The sequence below is a fragment of the Protobothrops mucrosquamatus genome, unplaced genomic scaffold (assembly GCF_001527695.2).
Source record: "Protobothrops mucrosquamatus isolate PMUCROS unplaced genomic scaffold, P.Mucros_1.0 scaffold1452, whole genome shotgun sequence".
Classification (NCBI taxonomy): Eukaryota; Metazoa; Chordata; class Lepidosauria; order Squamata; family Viperidae; genus Protobothrops; species Protobothrops mucrosquamatus.
In genome coordinates this window covers 53,468-69,134 of record NW_015387631.1, presented here as the reverse complement: position 1 = coordinate 69,134, position 15,667 = coordinate 53,468, and the positions used below count along the sequence as shown (strand labels likewise).

The following is a 15,667-nucleotide window of genomic DNA, read 5'->3' as shown; positions in this document are numbered from 1 at the left end:
GGACCATCTTTAATCATTTCTTATTTATGAGAAAGTACGTAGCGGTTTTTGCATACAGTATCGTTAATCTATACATATGCTTTGCAAGTTATTTGGCCAGTGCTGTTAACTGTTGCAAATTGGAGGGTTGAAATTGCCAAAATCTTGATTTAGTGAAAAAAATTGGTTTAGTGAAAGGTTATCTAATTAATTTTACCTGATGTGAGAGTGCTGTTATTTTATGGATCATATTGTCTCATAGATCATATATTTATTGTGGTTGTATCACATTTTAAACACACGACAACCTTATTGAAACATTAATCTGAAGGTGTAGGCTTTAAAATGGAAAGAGTGATGGCGCTCTGCATCCTTATTTTGAATTGTATTAAGGAAGTACAGCCTAATCATCTTATCAACGTTAAAGCATCACAACTTCCTGAAGTGGGCTAGAATTTATCGTGCCTATGTATTTAATTATCAAGATTTGTTTCTGTATTTCTGGTCTTTGAAACTACAAATAATGGTCCTTTATTTTTTTAAAAGTATTTTTTATTTTTACTCTATTGTCATTTGTTCTTATTTAAAAATGAACACTAGGTATCATTTTTAACATTGCAAGATAATTAATTTCTGCAGACAGATTTTTCACTAATAGCGTGAGTTTTGACTGTATTTTCTGTATTAAAATCCAAGAAGTTCTACTTATTTTAATTTCCTTCTAAATGGATATTTTAAAGGTCCAGAAGGAGCCAATCTGTTCATCTACCATCTTCCCCAGGAGTTTGGGGACCAAGACCTGCTACAGATGTTCATGCCTTTTGGGAATGTTGTCTCTGCCAAGGTTTTCATTGACAAGCAGACCAATCTGAGCAAATGTTTTGGTATGTTCTGTTACATTGTTTTTCGTAAAAGAGAAGAATATTCATATCAAAGCAGTTGTTCGGAAGGTTTGTCCCACCGTCTTCCTCTAGTTATCTCTCTCAACTTCTCCCCTCAGAAAACAATAACCAGCTGATGTATAATGAACTGGTACAGAAACTTACTGTGAAACATTTAAGTCAGTATAAGTTGCTGTTTTGTAGCTAGCAGCTTAAGTAAATAGATGCATTGAAAAAAACATATTGTAGTATTTCAAGTAACTAAAATCTTTTAGCTGAAAATATATCCACTTGCTTGTGCAAGCAAGTTATATGTAAGCAAAACATAGTTAAATAAAGCAACATGACTCTAAACTTAAAAGTAGAGTTAGTATGATTGCTCGGTCATATATTTAACAATTATACTTACTAAAAATTACAGGTTTGGATGGCATCTGGAATATTCTAGCCCTTCTTTTCCAAGAAATTAAACTTATCAGTAGAAGAATTGACATTTACAGATTGTATCTCTAAAAAGACACTAACATCTGCTAGTTTGTTTTAGTCGAGTAGGGAAATTTTGCCTCAGTTGTATTTTTTTTTAAAGTCCTATTCTATCTCGTATGCTTTATCTGTAATTACACTAAAAGTTAAGATTGGTTTTGTATTAAAAGCAAAAATGCAAGCTGTGGTGATGGTGGGTGGGGATAATGATGATGATGATATACTCAGATATTCTTATCCTCTAATTGCACTTAACTGTGAGTTTTTCTTTTCTTAGGTTTTGTAAGTTATGACAATCCAGTCTCTGCACAAGCTGCCATCCAGTCAATGAATGGATTTCAAATTGGCATGAAGCGACTGAAAGTTCAGCTCAAGCGCTCTAAGAATGACAGCAAGCCATATTGAGTGCCCCTCCCCCTGGAACTGGAGTGAGAAGGATCTTCTGGTAAGTTGGGGAGGAGCCCACTTAGGGATTCAAAAACTCTTTAAGGCTGTATTTTTACAGTCACAGAAGCTGATTGATACCATTCTGTCTGGCACATCTTCTCCTGAAGACTCAGCTGCAGCCTCTACTGGGAATTCTGCGAATGGAGGACAACTTTGTGCTTTTGTTTCCAGTGTTTTACTTTGGAGCTTAGGTGCCATATCACTATTTTTTTTTTAAAAAAAAAAAAGTTTGCTGTGTTTGTAACCGTGTTTTTGAGAAGGACCAATGCCAGCCACCTTGGAGAGGAAAGGAAAATAGTAAGTGCAATTGGAAATGACACTGCATGACTTAGATATGAGGAGACCCCAATGATACTCATGAAAGGGGGAAGCAGGAAGCTGAATCCAAATCACATGGTGGTTGGTTAATGAACAACCCCTAAGGAACTTTGCCAAGCTATTTGCTAGATTTATTTAGTAAATGCCTTATGTGAGAACTGTATACAGAATCAGTCAGTTGGAGGATAATAGTTGGGCAAAAATATTCATGTGGTAAAGGAAAAATGCAGTAATTATAATGCTAAAATACGTTTGTATAGTGCAATGTGTGTGGTTGCAGCTTATAAAAGTATCCAGTGATGTTTTCTGATCAGCTGTTTACACTTTGGACAGAACAATCTTTTTTAAAATTGGATAATATGAATTAGTGTTTCAATTTCTTGGAAACTACACTTGAAGTTAGTTGGTTTAATGCAGCTATCTACACTTTAGGCTGTAATCCAGGAATTCCTGGATTTAATTTACAATCTTATTACAAATCCAATGTCTCATGATAAAATTTGTTCTTCCCCGTTCTAGAAATTGTACATGAAGGTGTAACTAGAAATGGTGCTCATAAAGTACAAGTTAAAACCTCCTTAGTGTTAAACTGACAGTTGGTTTTAAAATGAGCTCTTATTGCTCTGATTTCTGACATTTTTTTTTCAACTTTGTGTGAGCGTGTGTCAGAATAATACTGGCCCAAAGATTTTTCTTGTTGCTTATATAGATTTATTTTTCACAAATATTGTCAGCTTATTACATAGCAGTTTTCCTTTGAGTGTGTGCTAGTACAAAGGAATAAATTCAAAGGTCTGAATCTGTGCAGGATTTGGATCTGGTCTACATACTGCCTGAGCCCAGTGCCTAATAATTCAAAGTCAGATTTCTTTCCCTTCTAATACACATCCTTTTTTTCACATGGGTGTATGCCAAAAGCATTAAATTTTTATATACACTGTAGGTCTGAGTCCAAAGGGAATTTTTAACAGTATGAGTTGAGCCATGGCAAGAAATTATGTAAAATCTAGCCTTGAGGCTAGAAAAAGCTACTCCTATTGTTAGGAAAGTTTACAGTGTTATATTCAGTGTATTGCTACATTGGATGGAAAAAATAATCTCCAATGAAGATTCAAAAGCTCATCAAATTTGAAATGCCATTGTATAAGATAAAAATCTCCAATGAAGATTCAAAAGCTCATCAAATTTGAAATGCCATTGTATAAGATAAAACTCAGTGGGAAAACCAGGTGTTTACTAGGGACTGGGTCCCCTTGTTTACTAAAACTGAGGCATTATAACTTGTGTAAGGCTACCCATCTGTGATTCAAGTTGTTTTTCTGATGAATTTGGAATCTCACTGCAGATTTATAACTTGATGAATGGCATAGTAAAAATTTAAACAGCGTTTATTTAAAAAAGCATATACAGTGGTGATAAAAAGGTGGAATGGTCAGATTGCCAAATTTTCCATTTGTGCTGGCATGTGGTATCCTTCAGTGTTGAATATTTGGGGTCTAATTTAAAAGCATATGCATACACTTAGATAACTGTATACCACTTGATTGTTTGTGCACTAGGAGAAATTTTATCCTGATATTATTAGGATGGGGGAGTGTTGGAGTGCTGAGGGTCCCAGAATTGTCAAGGGATTTTTTTAAATAAAAATATACTTTCAGGAAAAACAAAGAGGTCATGGTTGGGAGCAGTTGCTCCAGTTGCAACCTGATATAACCAAGAATGTTGTTTCTATTTTTATAGAAGTTTTATACTGCTCCAGGGTGGAGAATATTTATTATCTAAATTATTTCACTGGATAAGACCAGGGTTTTGCATAATCCTGAATGTGATTGTGTAATGCATACATAAACAATGTGCATGATTGAAACTACTGACTTTCAGTGGCCTGTTTGTAACGAGGCAAACTGCTAAATAGGATAAGAATTAATGCTGTGAACCAGTGGAGGAGGAAAGCTGTGCTCAATTTTTGCTATAGTCACTCCTCCCAGTACTACTACTCTTCTCAGTCACTATTACTAGCTTTTCTAAATACTTTGTTGCTATTTATTCAATGTCCATATACTTTGTAACTTTTCTTTATGCTTCCATTATGACCGCTATGGGGCAACTTTCCTCCTGTTGAACTAGCAACACAATATTTGTGTTATGCTTATCCTATAATACAGTATTTCCTTTCATAGGTATGATCAGCGCAAGTGCCCTAATTCCACTGTCAGAGTTACCAAAGTTAAAAATGCAGGTTAAATTCTAAAAATGGGATCTTTGGAATAGATTGGCAGAATTCCTGTGCCTTCAGTGGTGCCGTAAGATAGAATGCTTCAACCAAAATACTTGTTTCTTCTCAGTGTCCCGTGACCTGGCCATAAATGCTTTTCAAAACAAATAATGAAGATTTGTTTCCCAGGGAGAGTCCCACTTGGCAAGAAAATGAATCTGGTTTATACAAGGATACATATAGATGCCCCTCTGAGGTTTTGCTTCCACATATTATGCTGTTTTCTGCATAGATTGTTACTCTGCCTTCTCCCTCCACCCAATTTTTGGCAGAAAATCGGTGAAGCCAATCAAATTGGAACCTAATCATTTAGTTACTTGATATCATAATTGCTTATACATACATTCTCAGATTAAAATAGTGCGTTTGGTAATACATATGCAGAAGGCTGAAATTGATAAAGAACTCCCAAGTTATACTGAAAATTATATTGACCAGAGTTGGCATTCATGAACCAAATTTTGCAACGACGAGAGCCTGAGTTAGTTATTGGGAGAGAGGATGGATAACTTTAAAACAAATAGTCATCATGGTTTTGCAAGTAGCTTTTTAACTACATATTTTGTTAATTCATGTGAATGGATAGATTCTGGGAAAGAGAAAAATGTTCTATTCAGGTTTTTGGATATGTATTTTATGATAAAAATAAAGACTGTCGTATTTTAATTCAGCAAGCTAACTTTCATAATCTCGCCCCCCCCCCAAGGGTAGGAGCAAGTGTAATCTTTGCTGTTTCCTTAATTCAAACATATTTGGGCAAAAGACACTGCTTCTTAAAGGGGAGGTTGAGAAGTAGGGAGGGGTGCCCGAGTCAGATCTTTGCCATCTTTGAACCTGAACGTTGCACACCTATAGTTAAGATTAGAGGTTTTTCTGCCAGTGGGAGTCTTCTTGGGTTCACTAAGGATACTCCAGGGAAGTGGCTTTACTAATGTACTTCTCTTAGTGTTACTATCAAATTCTTCAAATATCCCCAATCCTAGGATATTCAGGGGTATGGTGAATTATAATGAGAAGGAAAGTTAACAAGGATTACCCCTCCCTTGTTTCAGCTGAAGAAGGGTTGCCCTAGATCCAAAACGTCAACTAACGGAAGGATGGTTTGTTTAAGGATCACTCATTTTGATTCCAAGCCAGTGTTGTTTTTAAGTAAGTTTAAAATTAAATAACATAGAGTAGCTTGACATTTGTTAAAAAAAAGTAAATTATATTCACACAAATGTATACTTCATTTGTATTACTCAGCTGAAATAGGTCTCTGTATTTAAATCAAAATGTTGTAACATGCATTTATTATAATTAGGATGGAAGGGAGGGCAAATCTAAGAACAATACTTTTTCCAATAATCGTATGCTGCTTCAGACAATTGCTTATGAACACTATGTTAAGAGAATGCTTTAATGTGTTTGTCCTTGATATTTAGGTCTCTTGTGTTGTGATCCTGTTAGAGCAGTGTTTCTCAACCTTGACAATTTTAAGGCATGTGGACTTCAACTCCCAGAATTCCACAGCCAGCAATGCTGGCTGTGGAATTCTGGGAGTTGAAGTCCACATGCCTTAAAATTGTCAAGGTTGAGAAACACTGTGTTAGAGATTCTGTCACTTTGAAAATCTCTTACAAGTCTCTGCAGATAAAAAATCCTTCCTTTCAAAACTGACAGAGGTGACTGTAGAACTTTTGAGAGTCCAGAGTTCCTCCTCACAGAATCAAAAGAGCAAGATTTATGTATTGAAAAGAGTTGCAAAATGAGGGTGGTGGATTTTTTTTTGCAAGTATCATAGTAAAAAGGGCTCAGCTGCAGCAAGTCTTAACTTGCAGTCAAGTCTTAATTCTTTCTGTGGGGGGGGGGGCATCAGTTTTACTCACACAGTAAAAACGTGTTTAATGTCATTTACTGCCAGAATCTACATACATGTGCATACATAACGCATACATATGAGTTCCAATTGCCTAAGTATGCCCCATAGTAAGAAGAAGAAAGTGTTAAACTCTCAGTGCCCAGTGATCTCTGCTTTGTCCTTCCACCTGTCATGTGAACTGTCCTACAATTACATTTTGTGAAGTCAGGTTCTCGTGGAAGAGAGGGGTGCTACCTTCCTCATGAAGAGGTAACAGGAACACTGACTTAGAGCTGCGTTTGAATGCACAGCTGTATGCCGCTAAGTCAGACTCCATTCTGTAGCCAGAGTCTAAAGGGAATCCCAGGCCTCTGTTCCATTTAATTTCTGACAGTTTTTACATTTATTTGGTGTCTTATGCACTTCAACTTTTACTTGTTCATTGTTAGCATGTGCTGCCCTTCCTCGTCAGCTCCCCTCCCCAAGAGGTCTCATTGTACAGTGCCCATTCCTGTTTCACTCTCTTCTCTCTTTCTCTCTCTGTTTGGATGTACTGTTCTGTGTAACTCAGTAGGTCTCCTTCTTTCTGGTTTGTTTTTTTCTAGATTCCTGCCGTTTGTTCATCGTTGTGCCTAAAGCATGTCGATGTGGCGTTCAAGTACATCGTCCAAATCCTTGTCTCTTCAGCTTCTCTGATGCTTGAACTCTCACCCTTTGACCTTGTGTTGACTTTTGATGCTGATGTGTATTTTATTATGTTTGTTTCTTCTTTTTTTTCCTTCTTTTTTTTTGTGCTGCCAAATTGGTTTTGCTAGAAAGACTGCTGATGGGGAATATTTAAACTTGCATTTGAATATAAAAGAATTCTATTTTTCTAGAACTTCATAAGATAACCACTTGATTTTGTGATTCTGATCCTTTGTAATTGTCTTCAGAGCAGCCTTGCTAGCATACCTCGTGGAGTATTTGTATTTCTGTGAACATACAGCCAATCACTTTCTAGGCTTAGTTTTTTCTGTGTGCTTAGTTTCAACAAAAACCTTTGAAGGAAAAAGTAAAAGGATGCAACTCAAAAGCTTTCAGGAGGCTTCTGGTCACATTTTGCTGAACCTACTTGCCATGCTTGAGAAGAGAGCATGCATTCTTTGACTTGAGTAGCTTCAGCAGAAAACACTTGAACTACACTTTTTCCTGATTGTAGCTGCATTTTTGCCCTGGCACTTAACTGCTTTTTCCTTCCTGTGTGATTATCAGCCTTTGTCTGCAGTGAGAATTTAATCAAAGTTGGTGTTGTATTTTGTTAAACCTTTGCATGCTTAGTTTTTTGTAACTACAATCTCCTCAACAAAATGTGAGTTTTTGTTTTTTGTTTTGTTTTTTTCTTTTAAAATTTCAAATAATGCCCCTGTAAACGTTTTGCATGTTTCCTGCTGTGTTCTTCACAATCCTGTATATATACACCCTTCACCTCTGTTTTCTATAGTTGGTGCAAAAACTGAGCAATTTATTAGGTTTCAAAGCTGTCCTTTTTTGGGATGCCAGACTTGTGATCATATGTCATGTAAGGACATCTCCTGTGCATTTAGACTGCTTTACACAGTATCTGCACCTTGCTCTATTATCACAGCTATGGAAAGGTCTCAGGGGCTTGATTGCACTGTTCAGATGGTCATGGTGGCAGCGGCAGGGATACAAGTTTAACAGAAAGATGTGGGATGTTTGCGTAATACTGCTTCTGAAATCCTTTGGAGCCCAGGCTCCTTTGGGGTAGCCTTAATTTGTACCTCTTGTTTAATATGCGACTTGCTTTTGTGAAATTTTAACACCACTAACTCTCAGTGAATGGAAGCTTGATTGCTCTCCAGTTCTTACACTTGAAATAGCATGTCGTATAGATCCCATAGAAGGAATCTGTAAGCCTAGGCACAAAACTGCTGGCTCTTTCTCCAAGTGACAAGCACAATATAACAGCACGTTGGCTGTTACCTGAACAGGGTACCAACCCCGGCTCCTTTTCTCAGGGGCCTTAGCTGGGGGAATCTCCTCTGTGGAGAATTTTTTTTTTAAAAAAAAAAGTTTTGTTCTTTAATTGGGTTAGGAGACATGCAGTTTTCTTTTTTCTTTTTTTCTTTCTTTCTTTCTTTCTTTTTTTTCTGGCCTGATGAAGAAACAGGACAGATTATCCTTCTCTGGGAAACATGCTTCAGCTTTGCTGCACATATGATCTGCTTTAGAAGCTGAGATATAGTCCAGGACTTCACAGCACCTTGCAAAAAGTCCTGTGGTAGGTGCCTAAAGCACAAGGGGCAACGGGGTGGAGGAGAAGCTATGAAGGAATTTTAACAGGAGGAAGGAATGTGAAACAAAAACATTTGGAGAGTAGAAACATCTAAGAGATCTATCTAGGCCTTAGGAGGCTTTCACTCTATTGTTGGCAAACACCAGCTGCCAACTCTCTTGCTGGATGGGTCATCTCTCTCCGTAGTTGTTTTTCTCTCAACCTTGTGATCAGCATCTCTTAAGGATGAGAGTGACTTGAAAGGGGATATCATTGTGTTATTTGGGGTACAGCTGTGAGATGATTGACCTTAGGCTCACAGTCACAATGCACAGGGGTGTCTGATGGCAGGGAAGTCAAGGCCTTGCAGTGTATTAATTAATTTTGCCAATACATTTCTTTCTAATGCGCATACTGTTTCATGAGAAACTCTGGAGAATCCTGTGGTAAAAAAAAATCTCTGGAGAAAACCAAAATGCCAAACATTAGATGTTCCTTTCCTTTCTTTCCTTTGATTGTTTTAATAATTCTGTGGTGGTTTTAATGGAATTGAGACAGTAAAGCAGCAGCTGCCTTTTATTTCTAGCTGCTTTTTGTGAATAATTAAAAAAAAAAAGAAAATTTACATTTTGGAAAAAAAAACCTGTGGGCTTTTTTATTGGTACAAACATTGTATTTAACACTAGGGGTTTTGTACAGTTTTTTGCCTTTTCTACTAGAAAACAATGTAAAGTGATTCACAAATGTGACAAGAAAACAAATTGCCACTATGACCAAATGTAGAATCTGTTCTGCAGTTTAACAGGATTTAATCAATTCAAAGTCGTGATTCTGTTGTAGCAAATGCTTTTCTTTACCCTGTTTGAACTGTTCCTTTTTCTTGTTTGATTTGCAAAACAAAATGTCTTTTTTGTGTGAAATTGTGTTGTACTCTGTAGAAAATTATGGATTTTACTTTAGTGGTTAAAAAAGAAGCACATGTTGCTTTTCTGATCACGGAGTTTGTGTAGTGGATTTAAAAATGAAAGTTTTGTTACAAGTTTGGAACGAGCGAGTATGTATTAAGGAATTTTCTTCCTTTTGTGTGTGGTTTCTTTTTGTCCCACTGGGGAACTTAAAGCTGTTTTAATTGCACAGACACACAGACAAGAAGTCATTTTGTATATGCCAAGTGTGGTATCTCCCTTTGTTTATTTGCTATTAAACTGTTTGAGAAGAAATTTCTGTGTCATCCTTGTATTTACTTATACAGAACAGGCAAATTGGTATCCGGGTATTTGAAAAAAGGGTTGCTTAGTCTAAATGTATGAGGAATATATACATCATTTTTTTTCTGTCACTGGCATGCTGCTTCCCCAAACACAAAAGCTCACCTTTTCCCCCCCTCTCTTAATTTAAATTATTTTTCTGAGGATTTTACTTTAAGGTTTACTTTCTTTCTATCCTTGATGTAAATTGGCTGGGCCAGGATCAGTTTCATCAAAGATTTTTCTGGTAGCTAGTATATGAAATATAAATATATACATGAGGAATAATTTATTATAGAAACGTGCTTCTCCATTCAGTTTTTTTCTGCTAAGTTTATCTTGTTTACATCACCTTGAGTAAGCTGCCACATTTTTAAAGCATAAAAATAATATAAGTAATTTGATAGATTCTTTCTAATTTCTGCAACTATATTTGCGTCTTTAAGTGCCCTTGCAAAACGTCAACGCTTCCTATTATAACTTTATTATAGATATTTATATTGAATATAGATTATAATTATTTGTACTACAAGCAAATAAATCTTGCAGAATATAGTTCCTTAAAATTGTTTTTACTTTTTACCAAATAAAGGAAGCAAAATCCTACAAGATAAGATTATGACGTTTAGGCAAAAATTAATTTAAAAGTCAACTAACTGGAATTCTTTTTTTTTTAACTTTTATTTTTTAATAAGCACTAAATCCTATCACCTTATAATTACCAAAATAATAATTGTTTGGTTTCCTCCTTGGATCAAGTTAAAATGAGAAAGGTGTCATGTTTGTTCTTATAATAACTTTTTATGAGTGTGCATGAACTATTTCTGCAATTTTTTTTCCTGCTAGAATAATCCCTATAAATGATTTTGGAAACGTTTTAAATGGCCTAATTTCAAATGTATTGGGTGAGTATTTAGTCATCAGTCAACAGCCATCTGTTGGACTATAACAAAATTCTGCATCACCTGTTTTGTGGTACATTAAACAGCAGAAGGTTGAAAAGTTATTTTGGAATCATTTGTAAGCGTGAATGGAAAACTGAGGAAACACTTGAACAATCAATTTGACATTGATAAAAGATGATTACAAACATTATATTTCTTATATGTTCATACTAAAGTGAAACCAATGTTGAATGAGGTTAAGAACTGTGTAAGAAAAGCCTCTGCAGTGCTATTGGTTTCTTATCTCCCCCCCCCCCATTAAATGTTTAAAAATCTAATCAATCTTTAGATAAACCATACAACTTCAATCAATCATAGACACAGTTCAAGATTTCATGCTATATTTTTTTAATAAAAGGTGATGCTCAGACCAAGCCAGCATAGGAACACAAGTCCCTTAAAACATAATCTGGTTATTAAATGTACTTTCATGGTTTTTAGTTCCAGCCTGATTTAGATTCTTGAATTCTAAGAAACAATTTTTAAGAATTAAAAACTTGATTCCATTGAAATCCCAGCACCACTATTTAAGTATTTATCATATTCTGAGATGAATAATTTTCCATGTGGTTCAATTGGCATTAAGAATTTAGACAGGGATGTATCTGATTTGGAATTGGATCTCATACATTTTATAAAGTATTTACATAGCTACTAAATTCCAGCTCTTCCCAAAGTTTTTATTAGCTACTATTGCCATCATGTGTAAAAAAAATCATATGGCATTTTATCACATACTAACTCGAGCCTGGTCCTCACTTGCAACAAAATGAGATAACAGTGAATTGAACTGCAAGTGAAGGAATTTCTGATTTTTAATTCTATTCGAATTAAATAAAGTTGGTTACAGTATAATGTTCTGATGAATAGTTTTTATGGATACTACCTTTTTAATACAGAGAAGTATTGAAAATAGATTATTTCTAATCTGGGATGTAATCTCCTGCTGTATGCTTAGAGTAATTAAAAGCATTTCTAAGTAGATTATGTTAGAATTAAATGTTTAAAATTGGCTCTGAACGTTGGGCTATATAATGCAAGGGAATAAGAAGAAATTCCAAGAGAATTTTTTTCTCTCTCTAGTCTCAAAAATAAAACATTGCAGTAGCAGTTTTAGAGTATTGACTTACATAGGTGTCATTAACTGTCTTAGCACCTCTACAGCTACTGATGTTTGAAACTGAAAAAGAGCTTGGATTGCCAGCTGACATATAAACTAGCTTGATGTGCAGAATTTTTTTTAATCACATTCAGGTGACGTTAACTTGATTCCTGCAGGTAAGCTGCTCTTCCAATACACTGCAGAAAAAGTTAATGAAAAGTTGAAAATACAGCATTATCACTAACATTTGTGCATAAATTAGATACCATAAATCCGATTTTCATTCTGACTCAATTGGGAATTCTATATTACTGTCAAGTAAGCCTTCTGTCTCCCAGTATCAGTCTTTCCTATGTACTGGGACTGTTTAACAAATTTGGAAGGGTGATTCCAATAAAATGATATGTGTATTCACATTATTTCCATGCTGCCCCAGATACAGACTCTGAGTGACTCACTATAAAAATAGAGAAGCACATAAAGCAGCATTTCAGCATAAAATCCAATAAAGTTAAAATTACAGCAACTGCATAGATATATTGTAGGTGTTGAGAAATGCCCAAGCTGGGAGGACTTAAGCTGGGGGTTAGCCTTGAATTGTTGCAGAGCCACAAGAGAACCAGAACTGACACCACTATCCTCTTCCCAGGCTCCATAGAACTTTATCAGTTCCCAAGAGAAGGCAAGCAATCTGGGGAGATTCCTGTATAATAGGCAGAATGTAGTAAAGTAGTTAGCTTGAACTCTACGTGTGTGGATCTAGCTGCTTGTGCCTGACAGGCATTGTATCTTAACAACCTACACTTTGTAAATCTGGCAGACAAGGATCCCATTCCTCAAAAAATGGGCAGTTATCTTATTCTTCCTTAGGGCCACAGCAACATCCCTTCTCAGTATGGGCAGAATCAAAAAGTACACTGTCACAAAGGTAATAAGGATGCAAGCCATAAACCAAGGGTGTTATAGGTCATCCCCAGCATTTTGTAAACGTTTAATAACTAGTGCCATACCATAGCATAGGTGCTACTTTGCTAAAATAATTTTCATCCTTAGGCAGTTAAATTTTTAAACAATTGTAATTTCCATATATCTGAAAAGGCAGCTTCAAGTGGAACACATTATAGTAATCTAAGTGTGAACTGATTGGCTGTTATGCAAGTCTCATATTCCACAAGAAAAGGTGGTTGATGTACCAGATGAGTGAAGGTCCTGCTGGCCATGTTTGTACTTGCTTTCAAACAGGAATCGTGAATCCAGGAGAAACCCAGTGCTCCATCTGATGGGAGTTCGACCAAATCTAAAATCAGTGTTGAAACTGACATGAAACCAGAGGACTTCTGGACCTACAGCTATTTTTTTTTTTTTTTTTGCTGGGATTTAAACTGAATCTGTTTTATCCCATTGAGTCCCTCACAGCTTTCATACATCAGAGTAGGATTTCCACTGAGTCTCCTGCTCAACCAAGAAATAGAGCTGTGTATCACCTGCGGTTCAATTATGCTTCACCCCAAGCCAATAGATGACCTTTCATCGTCGTTTCCTATAATGTTAAGTGGAAAAGAGACAAACCCTGTGGTATCTTAGACGGGTGGTCAGGTACTTAACCTCTCATTCCTCCAGCATTCCTGATAAGGACCCATTTTGTTAGGAAGAAATAGCACCATTTTGTTTTAAAAGCAAAAATATGTATCAGGGGTGTGAAACTGGCAGCCTGCAGGCCGGATGTGTCACGCGCAGGCACGCTCACCCCGGCTCCGCAAAGGTATTTCATGATACGTCACGTGACGCAATCGAGTTTTACACCCGTGTTATATATTATTAAAGGTTGTCCAACACTGCTAGCTCAACTGATGATTTCAGGAAGAAGTGCATCACAGCTTCCTTCAAGATGGTTGGTATGACTCCCCCTTTTCTAAGCATTTACTACACCTAAAATGCAGTTGCCTGTTCTTTTCTCTGATATCTCCAATAAACTCCCAAGGAGGCCGAGCTAATACAATGTAAAGCTGTCCATTTCCTTGGCTTCAACAGGTTCAAAAGAATGCCAGGTGACTTCACAAGAGATTGCCTCAGTCACCTCATTGTTTTCTGCCCGTGATGTGTCCAATTCACATGAGCAATTTTATCCAAAAAATGCCTAGCAAACAAGTCACAGCGGCTTGTAAATCTGCTGGTAGATTCAAAGATACTGTAAGAATATTACTTTGTTTCATTCTAATCCCTTCCACTCCAAGTGTCAATGTTTGTCATAGCTCCCTTTTTTTATTTCTGCTTAGTTCCCTTTTCATTTTCTTTCCTTTATGCTTCCATGTTTCATATATTCCAGGGGTAGGCAACCTTGGCTCTTTTATGACTTGTGGACTTCAGCTTCAACGACTCAGGAATTCTGGGAGCTGATGTCCACGAGTCATAAAAGAGCCAAGGTTGCCTACCCCTGACATATTCCTATGTTCATTTCCCCAAAGAAAACAGAAATAGCAATGAAGTATCCATAAATTATCTAGCTTCTCACGTCCTCTTGCATTCTGAAAATAATATTCTTTGGGCTCACATTTTCAGAAAAAGCTGATTGCAGTTCAGCCATTGGAATAAATGCTGTCTTAAGGAAACGGCATACTTTTTTTTTTCTTTCACATTATAGAGTAAGATACACCATGCTAGGATGGGGTTTTAGGATGACTGTCAAATGACTGACAGTCACTGGCAGGTGACAGGTGACTTGACACAGAACAGCGGAAATACCTTAAGCTAGAATAATGAAAATTGACAAGCAGCAGTTCTTCAGCTGTTCCTCTTTCTTCCTCCAATCCTTGGTTGCCAAGAAACAGCTTGCTTGCTTGCTTGCTTGCTTGCTTTCTCTCTCTCTCTCTCTCTCTCTCTCTCTCTCTCTCTCTCTCTCTCCCTCCCTCCCTCCCTCCCTCCCTCCCTCTCTCTCTCTCTCTCCCTCTCTCTCTCTCTCTCACAAACCATTCTTGATTTATCTCTGTCATGGTCTCCCAAAAGTAGTTTCTTAACAAAAAATCTCTCAGCGGTTGCAACTTCCCTTGTAAGGTAGAGAGAACAATCCCCTGGTTGTTTTGATTGTTCCTTTTTGCATTTTTATCAGTCATGTAGCATTCCTTTTTTTAAAAAAAAAATCCAGTTGTCAAAACTGAAACAAAATACTGTACATAAAGGGCTTGTTTCTAGCTCTATCTAGTGGTCATCCCACTAGAAATAATTCTAGTGAATGATTTTTTTTTCTGTTAATTGGTTGAGGAAAAGCTTTTTCCTTTTCAAGCTCTGAAAGTTCAGCTCCAACCTCCTTCATTTTGCGTTTGCCACTGTACAACAACTCGTGGAAGAAAGGCTCCATTTGCCCTCTCCGATGTATTTATATAAAGGCAGCGTAGAGGGAAGGAGATTGGTTGCTCAGGCTTGCTTTCTGACCTTGGGGGTTACCAAGTCTGACATTCCTGTGAGATCACATGACAAGGATTGGCGGGCACAGCTGTCCCCAATGGAAGGGAGGGGCTCGGGAGGGGCCATTCCGATTGAATTTCACTCCAGCCACTTAGGCTCTTTCCTGGCTGTGCTTTTCTTGCCTTCCACTTTCTTTGTGACTTGGGCTGTAGAAAGCTCTGATAGGATAGCAGCACCGAGGATGCTATTCTAGACGATTAGGGTGGTTGCTTCAACATTTGGGTGGGCCTTTCTTCTCATCTCCGATGGACATTCCTCCAGGCTGAGCCATCTGAGATCCTGGTGGGCCCCGCGCTTTGGCACCAAGCAGTCCATCCTCTTGTTTGAGCACCAACATCACTGTCACCGTTTCTTTTAGCCCATCTAAACAGCCACTCCGACAGGTCTGCTGCTCTTCCGACAAGTTGGTAT

The 15,667-nt window shown here is 37.1% G+C and overlaps 1 protein-coding gene across 1 annotated transcript in view; it reads left to right on the top strand.

Annotated features, from left to right (window-relative positions):
- The window catches only part of CELF1 (CUGBP Elav-like family member 1), a 55,279-nt gene extending 48,297 nt beyond the window's left edge, over positions 1-6,982 (top strand). The window contains 3 exon segments of the mRNA XM_029285265.1: positions 720-863; positions 1,621-1,788; positions 6,829-6,982. Of these exon segments, the coding sequence (XP_029141098.1) occupies positions 720-863; positions 1,621-1,748 (272 nt within the window). The 3' untranslated portion in view covers positions 1,749-1,788; positions 6,829-6,982.
- Positions 6,983-15,667: the final 8,685 nt, after the last annotated feature.